At 40.0% G+C, this 22,604-nt stretch overlaps 1 protein-coding gene across 5 annotated transcripts in view; it reads right to left on the bottom strand.

Annotated features, from left to right (window-relative positions):
- Nucleotides 1–8,464: 8,464 nt before the first annotated feature.
- LOC122575577 (cadherin-89D) overlaps nucleotides 8,465–22,604 on the bottom strand; it is a 37,609-nt gene continuing 23,469 nt past the window's right edge. For 2 of the 5 annotated variants that reach the window (XM_043744678.1, XM_043744679.1), the window contains 16 exons: nucleotides 22,025–22,183; nucleotides 21,237–21,414; nucleotides 20,181–20,442; nucleotides 18,552–18,855; nucleotides 16,678–18,055; nucleotides 16,144–16,483; nucleotides 15,419–15,631; nucleotides 15,131–15,219; nucleotides 14,574–14,657; nucleotides 14,416–14,484; nucleotides 13,954–14,157; nucleotides 13,217–13,420; nucleotides 11,828–11,882; nucleotides 11,522–11,742; nucleotides 10,003–10,367; nucleotides 8,465–9,649 (listed from right to left, as the gene is read on the bottom strand). In XM_043744678.1, the coding sequence (XP_043600613.1) occupies nucleotides 9,618–9,649; nucleotides 10,003–10,367; nucleotides 11,522–11,742; nucleotides 11,828–11,882; nucleotides 13,217–13,420; nucleotides 13,954–14,157; nucleotides 14,416–14,484; nucleotides 14,574–14,657; nucleotides 15,131–15,219; nucleotides 15,419–15,631; nucleotides 16,144–16,483; nucleotides 16,678–18,055; nucleotides 18,552–18,855; nucleotides 20,181–20,442; nucleotides 21,237–21,414; nucleotides 22,025–22,183 (4,157 nt within the window). In that variant the 3' untranslated portion in view covers nucleotides 8,465–9,617. The remainder of the gene's footprint in view (nucleotides 9,650–10,002; nucleotides 10,368–11,521; nucleotides 11,743–11,827; nucleotides 11,883–13,216; nucleotides 13,421–13,953; nucleotides 14,158–14,415; nucleotides 14,485–14,573; nucleotides 14,658–15,130; nucleotides 15,220–15,418; nucleotides 15,632–16,143; nucleotides 16,484–16,677; nucleotides 18,056–18,551; nucleotides 18,856–20,180; nucleotides 20,443–21,236; nucleotides 21,415–22,024; nucleotides 22,184–22,604) is intronic. The other 3 variants (XM_043744680.1, XM_043744681.1, XM_043744682.1) reach the window with 3 other exon arrangements.

Below are 22,604 nucleotides of genomic sequence, written 5' to 3'. Positions count from 1 at the left end.
CATTGTCGTCAGATAATCTCGCGCTCACCAACTTGTTCGCGAAGGCACGATTAGAAGGGCGATTAATGGCATAAAAAAAGAATTATCAGAGGCGACAAAAAGCCATCCGCAATCTGGCCTGGAACGTTCGCGTAAAATTAAAATTGAAATTCTTCGAAGAAAGTTCGGAATGCCATTTCGATTACATATAGCCAATTAATCGACGCGTTCCTGTAGTCGGGATTGTACCGTGGCTGTAATTATTAGGACCATTAATGGCGAGTATATAGATGTTGGTTCGCTTCGCGCTCCGGAGGACGCGTGTTTTTGCTCGAATATCGTGAACGCTGTGGCTTTTGATGGTAATTTTATAGTTAAATGCAAATTAAGCTTATACGCTTGAGCGTTGCCACTTCGATGCATTTCCAAACGATATTTCACTAATACGATCGGTCAAGACATATTAGATAGTAATATTAGGTTGTTAGATTTTTATCTTAATTAATTAGGAAATTAATTTTTATCTCGTTCAATATTGAAAATTAATACAATAATCACTTCAACCTTTGTACCACGAATGCCTTACATTAAAATACATCTTCTATTCTTCACGTTATAATCTTCACGTATCTTCTGTTAACGTAAGCTGGAGCTAACCTTATATAGATTTCTACGATAATTGTTTTAAGAATATTATTTATACGGTGGTGTAACACCACGAACACGATTTTCATACAATAATTGCCTGCAGCTTCCTGCACGTATAATGGCCCTTTTGTTTCGGTTGATTCAACCGAACATGTGAATTACTTGAGCTTAAGCATGGAATCTGTAGTTTGTTATGACGTGACGATCGATATTTCATAGGAAGCTGCACTAGTGGTCTTGTTTCGTGACTGTAGGGATGTTCCTGCGTTATTTGCTCGAAGAAGTTTGTGCTTCTTAACAGGCGTAATGCCATGAATTGTAAACGGATGCTTTGAACGAAGTATTGCGGAACATATGCGCCTGTTATTGTATCTTCGTTTTATGATAAAGAAAATATTATCGAAAGAGACGAGGAATTTTCTTCTTTATAAAATATGGTCAACTTGCAAGAGAGAAACAAACGATCTAATTTTAATCTTAATTCTTTGGTTCATGAAACATATATCTAGGTGTTAACTTTTATAAATTTTTATGGATAGAAATATCTTCCTTTTTGTCTCTTTTTCTATAAAGCAGATGAAATTTCGGTAGGGGAAAATATAGATTTGTCAACTTTTGCGTAACTAACTTTCTTTCCTCTATAGTCATATACTTCTGCTGAATATTTTAACATCCAGAGTAAATTAAGATTGTCAGTTAGAAACGAAAGTTTGTCAATTATCTTACAGCGCGAATACCAGAAGCTTTGTATCGCGTGTAATTGTTTGCTTCTTCTTATTTCCCGCTCGCATTAAAGTTTCGACGACGCAAACAGATAGCCAAGAGCGATTAGCCGGGTGGTCGATTGGAAATCTTTCGATTCCAATCTTCATACTCCGCTTGGACGAACGTGAAATAGCTCACAGAGAAGGTCGTACAGCACAATTATCGATCATACATAGATACAAAACGATAAAATATACGCGATGCGCGCTGGTCGTTCTAATCTTCATCAGTTACAGAGAAAATTGTATGCACCTCGTAGTCGCTGCTCAGGACAGTACGCGTTCAACGTAACTTCGCGATATAAATTTTGGATGACGAGTATATACGGCCGAGATAATTAACCTTGCTACCATATATCAAGCTAGCACAGCTTTATCTTAGTATATTTCTTTCTAGAGCCATTTGTAACGATCGAATGAGAATGACAGAAAGAATACCTGGAATAGATACCAATAGACGGTATTACAGTACATTTGTACAAAGGCTATAGACAATTTTTTTATAACACACGATCGTCGTCTTTAATTATCTTCGTCTCGCATACTGTCCTTGTCTCCTCTGTTCAAGTTTCTTCTACTATTTTTGTGCCAAGAATTATATAGTATGTACAATGTAACTGGGACAATGCTGTGATATTAAAAGTACCGATTTGTAATTTGTAGCTAAATTCAGACTAGTGACGATATTCTAATTAAACCATTTTCATATTAATTGTAAATAGAAAAGGTGTATATTCGCTGTTGTATCCATCCTAGTTTAGTAAAGATCGTATCACTCGTTCTTCATTCCCATTCCTGCAAACTATCATATATTAATGTAATGATATGTATTGCGAGTGCCTCGAATAAATTGCTATTGATATTACGATAAAATCATTCTGATTAATTTAATAATTGGTACTTCTTAATATTACTGTAACTAATTTGTCGGGTATTAAAGTATGATAATTTAGACTTACAAGATCACTTTCCACGTACCATTGGAATGAATAAATTCTACTTTGTTGCTTTTTTTCATAAAAAGCGTTATTCTAGTCGAGAAAGGGCACGCTTTACAACTTACAACGACACATTTCCCTTTTTCTCACTCATAATTCCTGCAAACAAAACCACAAATGAACACATTCTAACTATCCACATCTATGATCACGATCACATACGTATATCGATATATTCGCGGCAAAGCGACCGGAAACCGAAAATGCCGAAGAAACGAATGCTAAGAGAGATCGATGGAGATGAAATGCAATGAATCGTAAGATGAAACGAAGTTAATTCCTGGAGATGTCAAGGATTCTCTAAGATCTTGGAATAGTTTCTTTCCGCGGAACGTAACCCATCTTGGTTCGGGACAGAGGAAAACAAAATTAAAAGTAATCGCGATAGAAACCAGGCGCCCAGCCTCTATTGTAAATCCACCCTTCGAACGGAACAGAAACAGAGGTCAGGTTCTTTCGATGCCCCTCAGCTAAAATCGAAGGCTGTTTGCATCGTGGCCAAGTGATTTCGTCTTGTCTCGGGGGCACTAACGTCTTGGAACATTATTCAAACGTTTCGAGTTCCTTGCAAATAGCAAGCAACAAAATAAATGGATAGACGGAACGTTCAGAGGAGGGGTGGAAAATTTCCTTTATTCGTATCTGGATGTATCGATTTGCATACGAACCGGTCATATTCGTCGGTCAATTTCGCAACATTTCATCTGCGCGTTAAAACTAGCCATATCAAGCTATTCCTATAAACCATTCTATTGCTTTTCTTCCCCGCAGTTCATGAGAGAACAAACAAAGAGTTCCGTGGCTTGGCTACGAAATCGATGCTCGTGCTCGGTGCATGGATCGACGGAGCGGAAAAACGGGGACTCGATAAAAAATTCAGCGAGCTGTTGAGACGGCCAGTTTGTGTCGATCCTTAAGCCAGAGGAGCAGTGCGGATATTAAGCCACGAAGGATTTTTCGAGCAGCTTTTCAGATCGAATTGAAGGTTGCAACCTTCCTTCCTTTCTTCCTGAGTGTCTCTTGTCTTCTTCTTTGAAATGGCACGTGTTCGACGACATCGTCTCGGTTTGCAAGATGCCGTCTTTCCACGAGACGTTATTCGAATACTCCGGTGAAATATTAGCTACTTATTCCGTGACGGCACCAAGGGCGAGCTTCTGACTTCCCATCGACCCCACCCCTATCGATCCTGGTTCCGTGCGTTTCAGCCGTTTCACGCCTACGTGCAACCCCTTTGCCAATATATCGGTTCCCAGGGATCCCGTGGGATCTCTCTCCCCGAGGCCAAGGTTAGCCCCTTAATCGGCTTCCTTTGAAGCCAGTCGACACCTCGTCGCGATCCTGTTGAGCGTTCCGTAATTCGATTCGTTTCGATCCGATCGACCGGTTAAAACTCATTTCCTCCGAAGCATCGAGACGGGAATCGCGGCGCGCGGTAAACCACGTGTCCGATGAAGAGACACCGAGACGTCTTGCGGTCAAACTTTCCATTGATATCTGAAGCGTGAGAGTGAGAATTCGCTTATACCGAAACATTAGTAACAACTGATGAGAAATTCGAAGAATGTTAGAGTAATCTGGTATGTGTGATATCGTGTGGAAATTTGATTCTTCAAGAAGAATGTACCGATGGATACGAGGACTTCGAGAGTGCCATATGATTCGAAAATGAAATAGTTTTGTGTGATCCGCGAATTATTATCGTTGTTTCATTTTTATCTAATATTGAAGTATAACGTTATTTATTTTATCTCTGGCGTTTCTATATATAAAACAATATAGAGGAATGTAGGGTAACATGGAACATAAATCTTGTCCTTAGATAAGATTTGGCTATTGTGTGATATAATATATCTTACAAAAGAAGTCATGTTCTCTTTCCTGTAACAAATTCCTTATAATTTTCATGATTCGTTATGGATCCTACGTACCTTCTATAATAAAATAATTCGTCCAAAACAACCCTATACGCGTATACAAAAAATCTACGATTGATCGACATTTGTAAAAGGATATGCCAATTCCAACAATAGTCAGAATGCCAAATCTAAATCGCAAATGCAATCCTATGGAGCCAGAGAATATAGCAATCAACGCCACGAGGCGTTGTCCATCGCATAGAAGCATTCGCATATCGATACTTGCTTCTGTGGAACACACCTAATACGCTCGAAACACGCATCCGATGCATCAGCTATGATGAGATTCGAGCTTATTGTCCGATCACGTTAATGATGTGCTTGAACCAATATCGAAGGAGCAAGGTTTCGATTGGCATCGAACACGACAATGATCAACGACGCGTGATGTTAATCCCTGATGCCTTGTGCATACCATTTTGCATTCGTTTAATTGAAAATAAATCTACTAACTAAGCCTAACGAAGAGAGAATATTGGAATCTGATCGTTCGATCGAAGAGAATATATTTTATTTCGTTCGATTAACACGGAGATCAATGTTGATCCGATCAATGAAACGTAATATACTGATTATAATTATAATTTATACGTGTAATATAATTTACCAATACGTAAATTACTTCAATCGTCAATTATGGCAAATTGTGCGAATCTTTTATTTTAAAACGTTTGTTTCACCAGCTTGACTATGGTCACAGTGATACAGGAACTTTACGTAAAACCAAACATTTTGGTAGAAATTTTCACGATTAATCGAAGAAGTGCTTAGAAATATATTACTCTTACGTCGAAGTATTCTTTAACGATTGATACAGGATGAGGCAAGAAACGATTAATCTTTATGTCAGTTTGAAACTTTATTCCTAGTTTTTTAACCCTGCAAGGTTTGATCGCGTTCAATAAATCAAGCTACCGACAAATTTCTACGCAATTTTCACTCGAGCCGCAATATTCCACTCAGAAAGCACCGCGAGCTCTTCGTCCTCGCGTCCTTCGGGAATGATTTACGATCCGAAACAGGGTAATCCCAAAGGGGCCAACTTTTTCCGGCTGGCTGCAAACTCGTCTCGTGACTTTTCACTTGCTTCGCAACTATCCCTTTGCTTTTTTCACGTGTTTTTTCGTCTCCGGCGCCGGATTAACGTATAGTGGTAATTTGGTTAAAGGAATGCCGAAGGAATGCGTTTCCATACGATTAAAGGTAACATTTGAACTTTCTTGACATATCTCGCTCTTCGAGTCCGTGATTTATGCAGTCTGCATCTCTTTTACTTCCTGAAGTACTATTTATTACTGAAGTACTAATTATTTATTGAAGTACTATTTATTTTATAGGTTACGTAGATATGATTTTACTTCTTACGAAAATCTGGCCGAGGAAGTGTTAATATATTAGGTTTACAAGCACACTTGCCTCTAAAATCTCATCCTTACCAATTACACTCACGATCCTCCAACAAATACCCACACAGTCTTTCCTAATTACCGAAAGAAAAAGAAAAGAACTTCCTAAGTACGATCGTTTATCACTGCAACAACCGCGAGTATCCACTCTTTGTCTTTGAAACTCTGCACGAACGTACAACCCCATTCTTCTTGCCAACTGTATCCAACCTAACCTGTGTACGTAATTTATTTTCCAAAAATATTGTTATTTTAATAATATTACTTGCTATTATGTTTCTCGTGTTATAAAGCAACACAGCAAATAATAAATAAAATGAAAGTTTTATTTGAATTATTATCTGAATAAAAGTTTATTTCGTTAGCATTAATTGCGGTTTAAGTAAGCCACGAGTAATACGTCGAGCGTCGGTCGGTCGAATCTCGAAGAAGTTAAGTAAGAGAAAGGGCAAAATAAATAGAAAAGACTGTACGATGGTACTGCCGAAAGTACGGGTCCTTCAAGTGCTAATTCTTAGAAAGGCTCTAACAAGAGATCGAATAAATCATCCGCAAATGAGATAGGAACAGTTGTAATTGTTCCATCCACGCGTCGAGCCGAATCAAAGGATGTCAAGGACGATTGTCACGTGAACCGAAGGACAGCACGACCACATTGTGTAAAACAAGTGTTTCGTGCTTTCTATTACACCCGATAGGTAATCGTCGCAATTTCCATATAAGTCGCGATAATCAGAATTTGGGAATTTGCTATCACGCGTGAGCACAATTTGCTTTGGTAACAAAGAAAATTGATTTCAATGCCACGAGTGGTTTCGCGATAGTTTGCCATTCTTTCAACTCGATCAATTTCAAAATATTCAAATATTCTATAAATATACATCTGCGGAATCTAAGAATCTTATATCTATTAAGAATATTTATTTTGATCGAAACAAATATCTATCCATAGTTCTTCCAGATTCGTTCTCTTACGAAATCCACATCTGCTGCACACAATAGCGAAATAGTTCGTAAAAGCTGATCGGTTTTCGCGATTGCTCGTAGAAATTTATAATATAATAGACGTTGGTAGGGTAGCGAACGATTTCGTGGAAGATTTTTCTTTCTTCTCGTTACCGATTCGCCTTCATCCGTAGTACGACTGTAGAATTCGCGAAGCTCTTTCAACGCCAGTGTCGCAAAGTCTATATCTCCTTTGCATCCTTCGCGTTCGGAAGGAGACCTAGAACGCGGCTGCAAATGAGCCGCGTTGCGATAGAATCAAGGCCCATTGATCAGCGATATATCGATGACACCGAACACCAGGAATCTACGCGTTCGACTCATTTGCCCGTAATTAAAACACCCACGCTGCTTTGATCTCGCGGTCTAAGAGATTCCTGAGGTGCCAAAGTCCTATCCTATCGCTGATTACGCTCTAACACCGTGAAGGTCACTTTCTTTGGTACGTACGTAAGAACGTGTGACAAGATCATCACGATGAAAATTCCGCCTGGCCGATGTAAGAAGTGTCCGTGAAATTAATCGTGAGATTTTAGCGTTTTTAAGATTAACCACCTGTCCGAAGATTAGACCGCAGATATCGATGCAAAATTTGTGCAAGAAAAATCCAGAGGAAAGGAATCTCGGCAGAGGTTTGCTTCGTTCGGTAAATGTTATAATTCGATATATTTCTGCGTGCTACGAACATTATCTGCATCATTGCACCTTTACGCTTCCCATAAATACATACACATTCTCAGCCTAGCGATAACTATAGCCGGTACTATTACTTAGAACCTATTTCTAGACTGCGTCTAAAGTCGGCATTGAGAACGAAAGGGTTAACAAATGACATTTAAAGATATCGAGGGCTGTTCCGCAGTTCAGTTTGGAAGGGGCGGAGAGGACAGAACTGAAAGAAAGAAAAATCGACTCGAAAATGGACGTTAGATGAAAATAATAGTATAAGAAGCAAAGGTGAAGGTAAAGGGTATGCTTTTTGTCACGAGTCATGCCTAGATAAGGCTATCTAGTACAGCCTTGTCCGAAAACCGGAGATATTAGATATTAGATGGATGGACTTTGACGAACGATACCGCTAAATAACTGAATAATATACCTGTTAGTTACGTTCGCTTACTTACTGCTTAAGCTGTACTTCTCTAAAAAATATAGGCTTGTATTTTTCTTTTTACGATTGCATACGGCATAATGTAATCGAGATAAGAACGATCGATGTACCGATCTTGATCTTAACCGTGACATCACTGCGATTTGTAGTTTCATAAATATTCCAGAACTTGCTTGCCGTGTACTTGATCGTACTACTAATAAACAAATCGCTTAAAAACCATACTGGTCGATTCCGTAAATTAAAAAATAATGGACGTGATCGTCGGGTGAAATTTGCGAAGTTTATAGGCTAATTAACAAGATTGAGAATTTTAAAAAAAGCTGAGCGCAAATATCAATTTCTAGTACAATTCCAATTATAAAAAAGGATTCTGTTTCTAAAAAATCCAAGTGTAAATTATCGAAGAAAACGAAACGTCTTCTTGTCGATCAACGATAAACAGTAGACAAATGATAATTGGAAAAAGCAGATTTCTCTCGCAACACGAGAGGCTATCGATTCTATATAAAATCCGTCTTTCCGATCGGATAATCGGCCAAAGTAAAAAACTATAATATGTGGCGGAAAACATTTCCGACGAAGGAAGATCAAAGTTCGAACATCGTTTTAATGTAATTGCCTTTATTAACGATTTATAACAGAGTTATTTTCCCTAACTTGGGCCGCGGTATAAATTATACATTATTATTACATACATACATATGTTACATCTTCTTACAATCACGTTAAATATGGGGAATGCACTTGATGATCGTAATTAACGGACGTTGGAAAGTTCGCGTATTCACAAGGCACAGCTATGTCAAAATGAGAAGCTCATTATTTACTTGAAAAACGGAGAAACATTATGTACATATAAGAACAATTTAATTTTTCATTGGAAATTCGGGATTTGTCAGACCTGAGAAAGATTAAAGCTAGCGATAGAAATTTAGTATAAATTTCCTATTAAACGACATTTTTTGATTATCTAATAATATTTGTATCGAAAATCTGTTTTTCTCATTTTGCTTACGAATCTATATGTACAAAATAGAAACTTTCTTTATATACATATCTAATAATAATTTTTTAAATCACCACACTTTCTTCGACTGAAATATTTTCCAAGTGTTTCTGAAATAAATATTCCGCCATAAGATGATCATGACAAAATACAATTACACACACAATCTCTTTCTAACAAGAAAGACAACTATACAAGTTTTTGATACACGATATTCGCATTTCCAACGTAAAACATATAGCGTACTGTACATAAAACATTTACATATAAAAAGAACACGACAAATAGCAGGAAGAACGTGGAAAAGATAGAAGCAAGAAACGATAATAACGATAATAACGATAGTAACGATAATAACGATAATGAAGTAATAAAGGATCTCAAAGTACCGACAGAGCTTCTAGCGTATTTACATAAATGAACGATTTTCGAATCAACGACGAGTACTTTGGTAACGAGATGACACAATTTCACGCGCAAGAGAAAAGTAGCTCGCTAATTGAAAATGCTTTTTTCCTATCTAGGCGTTTCGTTAATTGGTAACTTCTTAAAGATACAACTCTTCTCAGTCGTACGAAATCCCTGTTCCGAAATAACTGCAACGCGATAGTGACAGTTAAAGGGAATTAATCTTATTGCTCGTTAGACCGGAAACACCTAACAAAACCGTGGACCAGTCACGAACGACGGTATGGACAGTAAGAAAAACTCATGGCCAGGAAGGCTATAATCTTGCTCCTCGTTGAAAGTCCCTCCCTTCGTTAAGTCTCGTTTGTCGTTAATACAACATGTGGGTAGATCTTGACAGGCCTGTGAAAAAACGTGACGAATTTTAGAATTTTATTTTATTCTCTTTTATCGTATAGAATCGCTAATTACGAGATAGCTTATGTAATATAGAACTCTACGGCGTTATAGATTGTCAAACTCGTTTCGATAATCGCATTAAATACAAAAAATAGTAAAACATTATTCCCTTCTGCGTTTCTCAGAAATCTGTCACTTATGAAAAAAACGCTAACAACTGTTTTATAACCGCTGTTAAAATATATAATGTTATTAATAGTCTACAATAATAATAATTTCTAAATTATCCACTTTCCAAAATTCCAAAATTTCAAAAGACGAGGTAGGTCTGTTGAAGGCCAGCGAAAGGAACTTACCACCGTGAAGGGTGGACGTATTTTGCAAAGAACTCGACAGCGAGATCTCGGTTCCAGGATGTTCGTGTATCACCGTCTCGGTGATATTGTTTTCCGCCTCGGAATGTGCACGCCGATGTTCGCGAGTCATCCCGTCGTTCTTTCGCCTCTTCTCCGTTCCGACGCAGCAACGCTGCTCCCTCTGCAACGTCATCTCCTGCGAGTAAACGGATTCCCCGTTCGAGAACGAGTTGAACCGTTGCCGTCTCTTCGACGTGGCTTGATTCCCACGTCTTCCAATCACGTTCGAGATTTCGTGATTACTACGGGACATGTCGTTGCCCCTTTCGCGACGCTGCAGCGATTTCAGAGAGTCCTCGTACCCGCTGTGAAGAGGAAACATCCGGGAATGCAAGTGGAAAAAATAAATTAAAGTACCGGAGTTGCGTTTCTTTGTTTCTTCAAGCGCTCAGATCACAAATGATCCGATCATAGCCATCGAGAGTTAAAATATACGTTGTTATTTTCTTCCTTCGCGTTTTATTAACCGATCAAGCATGAAATTGAAACCACCACGAAAAAATAATAGAAAGCTGATCTTGCGATACTTATTACGTATTAGTACTTACAGTGTATTATTGAATTTATCCGTAGAAGATGAAATGGTGTGTGTGGGTGTATGTTTGATGGGATGTTAGAATTTATATGAACAGGGTTTTAGAAGCGAGAATCGTGGGATCAACAAGGATCGCTGTATCAGGTTAACCGTTTCGTTCCTAGTTGGTTTTAAGAAGTTTTATAAAGCTGAATAGATTTGATGGATAAATAATAGACAGAACATAAAAGAAACGATCCTAAACGCTGTTAGAATTATTAGAACTACGATATTAATATTTGCATGTGTTATACGCATGGAATTAACCGTTATAATTAACAGCAGCTTCGCAAGATTACAAGCGTAAGGAGAAAATTATAAGTGTAAAGCGATTTGAATTTCTTCTTTTCTAATAGCAGGATAAAAATTTGAAAAATCAGTTTTAGAATATTAATATGATCGATGAAATTAGTAAGATACATTGAGCGATGAAATTATTTACATTCACCTAAGCAAATATACGATATGAATCACCTAAACCTAAATAAATAAGAAATACAGAATGCCTATTAAAATCCTTTTTGGTCATTTTAATTTAAATCTGTTCGCGTGACAACAGTTTCGAACTCGAAATATCGTGAACTTTTACAAATTTTAACCATTTGCGTGCACGTCCTTTTAGTCGCAAGAACTTCGCAAAAACGCAAAAGAACAGATTTCACAGATAAAAGATTTGCCTGTAGCTCGACGCTCCTACTACATCACGAAATCGAAAGGAACAGTAAACAGCCCTCTCGTCTCATCGAAAATTTTGCGCAGCAGCCCACCTCCTGTGGTCATTTATTTCACCTCGATAAGAATAGCGACCAAACGGTTGGATCGATCCGTTCGAACCCTCCTTTCGATTTAGATAGCACAAATAGCTCCGTAAGTAATTCGACTTACTTGCTGCTCTCGCCGCTGGAGGGGCTCGACGAGTGACTGCAGTGGCAGGAGGCGCGCGCCACGATCCCAGAATCCTGACCGCTGGAATGCAAGGACGTCGCGGATGCCTCGAGTCCTTTCGGGGTCCCTGTCGTCCTTCCGGCGTGCTTACTACAACCGCCCATCCTGCAACCACCCCCTTGCCTCTCTAGCATCGACATCGCGAAACATATGGGAATTCCCTGATACAGTATTCCCTATATTCGCTGACCAACCTTGCCGACCAGCTTTTCAGGCTGGAATTTCGTTTTCATAATAAATGCATACCTTTCTGTCGCGGCTTTGTTCGATTCCACGGCGAGCCGTGTGTTGTTCGCGTTCACTGAAATTTCAGGCCACGTTCAAATGGATGCGAGGTTAAGGATCGAGCCTGTGGTTGTCGCTACTTGATTGAAAACGGCGTTGCGAGGAAATCGCTGATTGGTTTTGGTGTTTAATTTGGGATCATGGTTCTTCCGATTGGATCGTTTGTTAGTTGCGAACGATAGGGCAGGTTTCGGGTTAGTTGGTAAGGTTTGAAAGATAATTGCGAGTACTGGGGATAGCGTGTCGTGATCGAAACGTGTTGCGGTATTTGTTTGTGCTTGTTGAATTTTGATCCTGTCGTGTAGAAAGGATTTTGTTAGTTAGATTTTGTAGAAAGATTTTAATATCTTGATACGCGTAGCAAATGTAACTTTTTGAATTTTTCCTTTTTTCCTTCTTCTTTCGTTTCGTTTTATACGGTAGTTGCGTAAAGATGGGATTGAAATTACTTCGGAAACTTATCTTTTGCTCTCTGCGTTTTATAAAAACTGCTTAATGCGTTTAATGCACTGTCGCGCAAATTTCATACCTTTATAAAACATGCTTCAAGGAATTTGATCGGTAAATACGGCAGGCAGCACTATATGATACTTTGATTGCATATTTAAATCGCTTGAGCGCCACGTTTATAGTTTAAAATGAAATATACGTTGAAATCTAATATTATTTTCTTTTCAATAATTTAGTAACTAATGTAGCAACTTAACATCCCTTATTGCGTGGTATCGATCGATACGGACATATGTTTATAGCACGCTTGTAGTTAACCGAACGATCAGAAGCGGTTTGACCATAAACGGGCTATACTACATGCTACGACTGCTGTCGCATAAAGTCAATACTACGCTCATTTTTTTGCGCTTTCTGCACCAAATTTCACATTTATTCGTGTCAACGATTCTTTCGTTGTACCCTTCTTTTCCATCCAGTTTCTATTTAAAAAATCAAAAAGTTTCTATTTAAAAAATCAAAAGGATCTATCTTTCTGTAATATTCGATACAACGTAGAATATGGCCGATGATTTTGCATTCCTCGCAGTATTTCAAATCTCTATTTAAAAAGTATTTTGTTGCTATTTTTTCTACGGGTCCCCCCGATTCAATTTTTCAATTCGATGCAACGCAACGAGGATGCACTAACATAAATTGAGAGTAAAAAGCTCGCAGGCGTAAAATACGAGACAGCATGGCGTGTCCAGCTTCGACGAAGAATCGCAAGGTCTGAACGAGTCGTCCAGAAACGCGACGCGATTCTGCTCAGCCGCGCTCAAACGATTTAATACGGTTGGCGATAAAGTATCGCGGAATCCCTCGCGACGAGAAACGGTTTACGTCGATTAATAGACTTACGCGTGGAAGCGGGCACAATTGGCTCCGTGCTCACAGATGCTCTGTCGCCTCGGCATGTCGGTGCAGAACGGTTCAGGGTCGTAATGAAGGCCATCGACGAAGGTCGGGAACAAAGGCGGCTTCTGTAGCGTGGCAGCCGGATCTGCCAAAGCGAATCCAATCGGACTGGTGGTCGAGAACATCGCTTTCTCCCGACGTCTGCGACTAACCAATGAATTCCGGATAACTACGTTTCCAGGATTGACTGCTACTCGATTGCCCGGTATTCGGGTAGCGGATGTCGCAAGTTAAGATCGATAAACATGTTTTTCTAGGAATTTCGGTGTGAGAATTAACGCTAAAACTATCAAATTTATAAAAATGACGCGTTTCAGACCTTTTGTTTTAATAGTCGTCAAACGTATACACAGATACTTCTAGCAAAACTGATAAATGGATCCGTTTAAAAAATGAGTAATATTTCACTTAAATTTAAATTCTCTACTCTAGCTTGCCCTGGCGGCAATAAATAATATATCGTTTCACGTTAAAAGTATCGAAACGTTATCGTACGCGTGTCAATAATTCAGCACCCCTGTCTCTTTTGCATACAGTTCCCATTTCTGTTCTGTGTATCGCTGTGCTAAATCACGTTTTAAAACTAAAATCATTGGTCTTTAATGAAAACAATTCCTCGATGCTATTTTTACGAAATATACTTTAACGCCTAAACCAAAGTTAAATTTTGTACGCCGTACCGTTTATTTCTTCGGACGCATGTAACGCAGAGTGCAGTAACAAGGGCACCGACAAAGACGACACAGCCAAGCACTACCGCACCCACCTCCAGGGTAGATAGTAGGTAACGGTGATTACCCCGACGCGGAGAACTTCCGGCAATGTCCAGGACGTCGTACTCGTCCAACTCGCGCTTGATCTCCGTTTTCTTTGTGTTGAACACGCTGAAAGAACATGTCCGTGCGCGGCATGTAATTAATTAACAACAATATCACCACTTGACAGTTCCCTTGGAAATTATACTTTCGCGCACATCTCACGTATTTCCATTATTCGTTTATGTATCTATATACTTCTTTAGATATCTTTAAGTTATCATAGTAGCAAAACACGATGTGATTTTGTTTCGTAATTATTTTTGTTACCATGATTTTGGTTTTATCAATGGTAAAGCGATTCGTTAAAATTTAAGGTTTACTTACTCGTGCAGTGTATCCATATCTATCATGACATTTAAATGAGGATCGATCGCATAAAGGTAAACATCGGTGCTACAAATAAAAAATATAGATTAATACATAAAGCGAAGTTTCACGTTTAATTTTAAAATTGAATAATGTTGTATAATTGGATCGCTTACGATGTAGCATCGATCAGATTTCTTTCGATGTGTGGCTCTAGCTTCCTCACTCGAACGTCCAAACCAGTCACATTTTGTAGTATTCTAGATTAAATTAAAGATAGCCTAACGTTGTATCGGTATCGAAGAAACATACTTTGTATGAAAAATGTACAAATACGATCGGTGTAACACTCGCTTAAATTCCAATACAATCGTCTCGCTTAAATTTTAGCGATCTACCGAAACTAACTTTTTGCTATTCAGTTTCTTAAGCGTAACGTAAATTCATCGACAAAGATGGTAACATCTTTCCTACTTGCTCTCCTTAAATCGGTTCCTTTTCCCCGAGTTTCTTTATCAAATTCCTCGAGTACGATTACTGCGTGTTTCATGATCAATTACGATCGGTATCCTGATTTATTAGAATTTAAGCAAGCGTTACTGCAGCGGCGGCCATTCCTCCTACTCTTCTCGGGACACCCTCGCTTTTGGGAACACGATAAATCACATGAAAATCGTTATTCGATAACAAACGCTTCAACTCTTTTACGGTAAATACATGTTTAAATACTCACGCGGTGATGTTCTCCAATTGCGGCTCGATATCAATGGGTCTTCTACCAACAACCATCACGACTTGTTTCTGATCATCCAACACGTACACCTTGAAGCAAACCATACGGTTAGTTAACGCGGCAAGAGACAGACCAGTTTTGAACAATTCGAGACAGGGGAAGCCCCGTCTTCCTCATGGGGAAATTAACTTTTGCTGTACCTCGAATTCCAATGACGGATAATTAAGAGAGTCGGATGGAACGCAATACCAAAGCACAAGAGAGAGAGAGAGAGAGAGCAAGACTTACAAAGACATTAGCGATACTGCTGCGACCATTTTCGGCGCCCCTTCTGTCGGTGGCCTTCACGTCGAAGCCGAAAACGCGTCCAGTGTCACGGCCAAAGCTCGCCACGGATCGTACTTGACCGCTCAGTGGGTCAATGGCAAATCGTGGCGCGTCCTCCCGTCCGAGAATTTGATACCGGATCTCGGCGTTTGCTCCTTCGTCCGGGTCTTCTGCCTGGCCGAGTGATTAATCGGTTTATTCGACTTTTATGCATCTGTTATTCGAATGTTCCTGATGTCGTGAGAGCTTACGGAGGAAGGAATAGAAGGACACTGTCGTTCCGAAAATGATATTATTTTGTAAAGCATCGCAAAAGGGATCGGACATATGTAGTCGAGTTAATTTGGAACATCAGAATGTCGTCGATCATTGGAAAAAAGATGTATATCGACATTGTCAAATGCACTATCTAAATCTGGGAACTTTCTTATCACCGAGACCCTCTTCTGCGTTCAATGCCTTACAAAATGATCTTTCAAAAGAAGCATAAATAAAAAGAGAAAAATTAACGAAACGGCCGGAGAACAAAAGAAAGCGTGATATGCTAAAGGACAAGAAAGCGGCGCCTTCCGCGACGTGTATGAAAAGCAAAGTAGAGAGAGAGAGAGAAGCGAAATGAAGTCAAAAGCGACGGAGGCTCACAGCGGAACCACACACAATGGGACACAACACGCGTGTAGACGTACCTCCACTTTGACAACCTCATACCCATAATGGGCAGTGGTAGGTATCGCGGCGAGGATGGGTCGACCCTTTGATTTGAATCTGGGCGCATTGTCGTTAACATCCTTCACCCTGACAACGACCCTGGCCTCGTTAGGTGCTAGACCATTCAGTCTTTCGCCAACAACCGGGTAAATCATCACGGGCATCCCGCGACCTATCTTCACCCTGTCAACCCTGACCTTCGCCTCGTATCGATCGTTCACCTCTCTGTCCACGTCTGTCATCAGGTACAACGAGCCGTTCTTTGGGTCAATCGTGAAGTGTTCTCGCGCCTTCGTGTCGTCTGCGACGATGCTGTATCTGTTGGAAATTTTAATAATCGGCTGTAATGGAATACTACGTGGTCGAATCACTCGAGCTTGTACGTGACTTTGAAGCTTTAGAGTAGATAAGGGTCTGTTCTTTACAGCCTTCTCGCTGGAAGGTAGCCTTGCCTTATTCGCTTCGCGAGTAACTGACGTTTAAAAATACGCTTTTGTGTTCTACTAGCATACCTTATGTGTTCGCTTTGCTGACCATCGGCTAGATCCAATTGTGCGACCAAAATCGGCACCGGAACATTCTCCTCGACTTCTACTTCGTAATACCGATGTCTAAAAGAGGGTGTTTTCTGCACCTCGTTCTTCGCATCTTCCTCGTCGTCGTCCACATTCAATACGGTAACGATCACGACTGCCGTGGATGTCAGACTGACCGGAGAGCCTAAGTCGCTAGCAGTGACCAGTAATCTATGACTCTTCCGAGTCTCGTAATCCAGATTAGCAATCGTCGTGATGACACCTTCTTTACTATCGATAGCAAAATACTGCTTCTCAGGCTGTCCTTGATGACTCAAGTCGAAGAGGATCAACCCATTTCCATTTCCAGCAAAATCCGAATCATTAGCGTATACCTTGATCACTTGACTACCAATAGGGCTGTTTTCAAAGATCGATGCGTGGTAGACCGGTACGAGATCTCCATTCTCACTCTTCTCGATTTCGTGATAATTATAGAACATAGGTGGATTGTCATTGACATCCAACACATTCACTTCTACCTCCACGGTAGAACTTAATCTTGGAGAGCCATTATCACGAGCCATGACCACAAGACGATGAGTAGCCGCAGTCTCCCTGTCCAAAATTCCAGTGACTCTAATTATTCCTTCGTAAGGAGCAACGTTAAAGATCCTAGACACGTTCGCAGGATCCTCCAAGTTCTCACTACCGGAGACAGCTTCGTAACTGACGTTTGCATTGACTCCAAAGTCTGCATCAATGGCTCGAACAGCGCCTAAATTATAGCCAGCGTAACTTCCTTCAGGCACGTTAAAAGTGTACCAAGACTTGTCAAAGATCGGCGCGTGATCGTTCACGTCTACCACGTGGATCCTTACGGTGATATTGTCAGATAGTCGTCCAGAATCTTTCGCTAGGACGAACAAACGAATGTTCTTCTCAGCTGGAAGTCCTCTGGCTACTGATATTTCAGCCGACCTTGGATCCAAATGAAAGTATCTACGGTTGGTGGTGTCGAATCGTCGTGACTTTACATCGTCTCCGGAAGTCGTCTCGTTCCCCAGGCTGTACGTTATCGCGGCGTTTGTTCCCTCGTCCTTGTCCTCCGCGAGCAGGCGTATTATCGGCGCGCCGATGGTCGCATTCTCTGGCACGAGAAGAAGAGGCGAACGACGGCTGTTCGGTGGCTGACTTCCGGCACCAGGCTCGCTCGTATCAAGCACGTCGTTCCCCTCGAACGATGCCTCGGTATCGGGTTCGCTCGACACGCGAACACCTTGATCGGGGAGCACGATCATTCGGATAAAACTCGGAGGATTGTCGTTCATGTCGGTTACTATTATCTTCAGCCGCGCTTCGGATGTTAAACCGCCTGCAAAAATCAAGTGAATAGGTAGGAAAAATGGAATATTATTCTCACGATCTTTTTCGAATGTTCGATAAGTATTATTTTTGCATAAAAGATTCAGAGAAGTTTGCTATTCTTTTCGTTTGTTAATTACGTAGTCTCAATAAAGTTTGAAAAATGTTTGTAAGTGAAAGTTCTTTTACTTTTTGCGAATTTTGACGACCAACGATACTGACGTCTTCGATTATGCGGAGATTTTAGGATTGAATGTAAATTTCTGTGGAACACGGTTTGCCAATTTTAGTCTAAAACTTTAACTAAACACCGTACACGTTTCTAAAAGGAGTTTCTAAAACTCTTATTCGATTTCTACGATTTACAATCTTAAAAGCTGTAACGTTCGAGTAGCGCAAAAATTACCTTCTACGTTAAAAGCATATTTAGAACTCTCGTTTGTATCTCTTTGAATTTTCCTAAGCTCTAAGTTTTGTGTTCGCTATTAGTAGAAAAGATAACTTACCACTGTCTTTAGCAACGATCGTGAAACTATAGTTTGCTTTCACTTCCCTGTCTAGCGTGCGGTCATCGATTCCTTCGAAGTACACTAAACCCGTAGTTGGATGGATTCTAAACAGTTCGCTTCCCTCGCCGTGAAGGCTAAAGACAAAGTTCCGATTGACGCCTTCGTCTTTGTCAGTAGCAGCGATAGGTATCGATAAGTTCACTTTTGTTCCGGCTGGACTGTTCTCCAGAATTCGACCCTCGTACAGTGGCATTGTGAATTCTGGCGCATGATCGTTCTCGTCGAGAACGATCACGCTGACCTGCAGTAAAATTCGGTATGTTAAACATTTCCATATAACAAATTTCTTCAAAAGATATTCTTCTTCTTACGTTTTTCAAAGAGTTGTAAGGTTCCACGAATTCGCACAAATTTCGCTTTTAAAAGTCATAAAGCGATTAATAACACATTGTTAATAGCCTTGATACTATCTTACTTGCGAATATTAAATGATCTAAGAATACGATTGAATCGATTTATCAAGATTAATCGGAAACTGCAAATAATTCTGTCTCAGCCGTATTTGATATTTCCTATGATTTCATATCAGCGAAATTAGAAATTGCGCATTTACGGAATTCTTATTGAAAATGTACAAACCGTAATTTATATGCTCGACAAACAGGCGTTATAAACGTTATCCTTCGAAGCGATTTTAATTTATGTGTCAGAAACACGGAACAATAGCGAAGCAAGTAGTACTTTGAATTTAAATACTCGTACAGCATGCGTCGCGCTAACTGAATAAATGTTAATATTCGTACTAAACATAAAAGAGGTCGCGCAAATAAGTGCTTAAATTTTATTTGTCTCCCGTTGGGTTAAATATTTGGAAGGTCCTCGATGGTGTATGAAACGAAACACCAAATGTATCTGCAACAAAATGATCCTTGAACCAAGCGCATAAACGCGACCTTCGTTCGAATTTTTAAATTAAAAATTGTTGAACATCATCTCCGCGTCCTTGGAACTTCTATTAACTTTCACGAGCGAATATTCCAAAAGTTGAATCCGCAAACATATTACGGTTCGAGGATGACATTCTGAGCACCTGCCGGAGAGTAGACGAGAATCGATTTTATACCCTCGCCAGGTATGGAACGAGGTAAAGATAAATCGCTGCAAATTCGTTTCACTCTCCTAAATATCGTAATATGTATTTTACTTTTGACATTTTAAATATTTTTTGATGTTATACATTCTATGCGCTCTTCGTACGTTTCAATTTCCCATAAATGCGTAAAAATCCATAATATTCTATGCTGTTTGAGACTGAACTCTATAAAAATTACTGTGTTACTATCATAACTGTAAAGAATGTCTACTTGCCAAAAATCCCTCGCTAAAACACCGAAAAAACTCGCTGACCCTATGGAAACGTTCAGCCAAACCAATCATCCTACGCAAACATTTCTAACTAAACTACCAAAGACACTTTCTTCCCTTTCACATTCTCCATCCGCAAGAAATCTCGCTAAGTGCCATTTGCCGACAACCACGCGCCACTGCCATACAATCTCACTTCTACGCCATATTAAACATCCACGGAACTTGGAACGTAAAATTAATTACTAAGAGGGAACTTACTTGGAAGACACCGACGCCGCGTGGACTCTCTGCAATCACGGTGATGCTGTAATTCTGCCTCGTCTCGCGATCGAGACCCTTGGGCGCGTACAGGGCGCCATCCTCCGTGATCGAGATGTCGGGTACATCCTGCTGATTGACGATAAAGAACCGAGTGCCAGCAGTGGCCGCGCCGGTCCCATTCTGGGGAAGCACTTGCCCGATGTACGCACCAGCTACGTTCTCCTTCGCGTGGAACACCAAAGGAGCGGTGGTCGTTCCCCTGCAATCAACGGTCGACGACTTTTCGTCAAGCAAACAGAAATCCGCGGAGCCAACGACTTTTGCCCTTTTAAACTTGGAAATGGAACGAGTAAAATCGAAAGACGACACTTTTTTCGTCTATCGGTTGAAATTCGCTGATGATTTTTAAAGAGGTGCACCATCCTGATACGTATAAATGTTTGGGAATTTTGTTTTTAATAATTAGAACATAGAAAATTTAGATTCTTTAGGGTGATAGTGATTTTAGCTTTATTTTGGAATTTTTGTAAAGGCAAATTTTGCTAAACGGCAAAGTTGGAATATCGATAGTTTGCCGCTGTTCCTGGCGAGGACAGGAACGTTTAAAATGAAAAATTCTTTCGTTTCGTAGAGTAAGTCCTAGTATACTAAAACATAGCGTAGAATTTTCCAATAAATTTGAACGATTCAGTTTAAATCGTAGGACCAGCGCGAGATAGATGTCTGGTCGTGAATACGGACAAGGCTGGAGTTAAAAGATAAATAAATCTGTTTTATTTTTCTAAATCCATAGCTTTCAAATATCGGAATTACGTTTTATATTTCTACTGCGAATCTTCGCTTCCGATACTTTACATTACTAATTGATCGGTTCTAAAAATCTGTCTGCCAATAAATTACGAATAACGAACGCAAGTTTGTACGTATATCCGCTATCAACACTGCAAATCTCCGATCCTCCTCGTTACGTGGAAACAAAACCAAATTCCAACCTACATTTCGTTCGAGGCTCGTTAAAACGTCGTCCATATATACCAGAAGAATTTTACTTACTTCGTAAAGATGCCTCGCTCGTCGTTAGGGTCTACCACGTGGATGGACACGTTAGTAATCAACATGAGATCTCTTTCGTCTGTGACGATCGCTTCGAAGTCGTAGGTCAATCTATCGAATCGTTCGATCTCCTCGACCACGGTGATCGTTCCCGAACGCTCCTCCACGGCAAACGGGACTAAAATTCCATGAATGTATGCGCTATGTGTCGCGTATTACGCTGAGAGGAACAGTCCTCTTTCGTTTCGTGTTAGGCGAAGCTTATTGGATCGTTAGGCGTACGCGAGATTAAAGTTATCGGCTTTAACTCTTCGTAACGCGAATTTTATATCGCCTCTGGGTATTCTAGGAGGAAGTTTGCAGATACTCTCGGTATATTGGGAATATTTGGAGGAAGGTATTGATTCGAGATGGGCTATTAAGTGCTGGTTGATGTCGAATGCAAAAGCGGAGAATTAATGGATACAGAGCGGTGGCTAAGTGGTTAGTAATGTATTTTTGGTTGAATCGATGTATCGATATTCCTACTGATATTTCATTATTTTTGTTGAAAGGACTATATCGTAATGGGAAGATCTTTTTCGGATACGAACTGAAAAAACGTTCCATATAAATAATATCGAAATTCGATTATTTCTCGTTGTTTAATTTTAACACTTTAAAAGCCAAAAATGTATCCGTTTAACAGAGTAAAAAGAAGGATGAAAATCTAATTTTACAAATATGAAATGCTAGAGAACCATCGAATAACGCACCTGTTGATTAATTAATTTCCTTGAAATACGTACCACCCTCCTCGTAGCTGTGTAAAAGATCGTAGATCAGGTCGTTGGTCTTTACGGCGTCGTTCAAACGTATCTGACCGACGCTAGTACCGACTGCCACATTGGCACCGACCCAAAATTCATAAGGAGCCCCCACGAAGTCCGGCTCGAGCGATTCCGGTCCTAAAACGAAGAAGAAACGTGTAAGAGGACTTTGTATTTTTCGGCAAATCGCGCTGAAAACCTGCAACGATCGGAGAGACGCATGTTTGCGCAGGAAATCGGCGCTAATCGTTTCGGCCGCGATAAAAGTTTCCTGAAACCTTGGGAGCATAGCGTGGAACGGTCCGCGCGAAAATATTTCATGATTTCCTTTGTCACGCGTGGTAAAAGTATGATCGATTGTGACGTATGGAAAATATTTGTGTAACATTTGGAGAATATTCTTCTAATACGATGCGTAGATTTTCTACGATCGATGAAGCGCGTTTCTTGAAATATTCGTAAATTTTCGTGACTTGGATAAAAAGTAAAAGATCTAAAATAAAGTCCAAGTGTGTTAGTTGCGAGAATCAGTTTAATTTGTTCGATTAGGAGCGTTCAT

Source organism: Bombus pyrosoma, linkage group LG15 (assembly GCF_014825855.1).
Source record: "Bombus pyrosoma isolate SC7728 linkage group LG15, ASM1482585v1, whole genome shotgun sequence".
Classification (NCBI taxonomy): Eukaryota; Metazoa; Arthropoda; class Insecta; order Hymenoptera; family Apidae; genus Bombus; species Bombus pyrosoma.
This window is presented reverse-complemented; position numbering and strand designations above follow the sequence as displayed.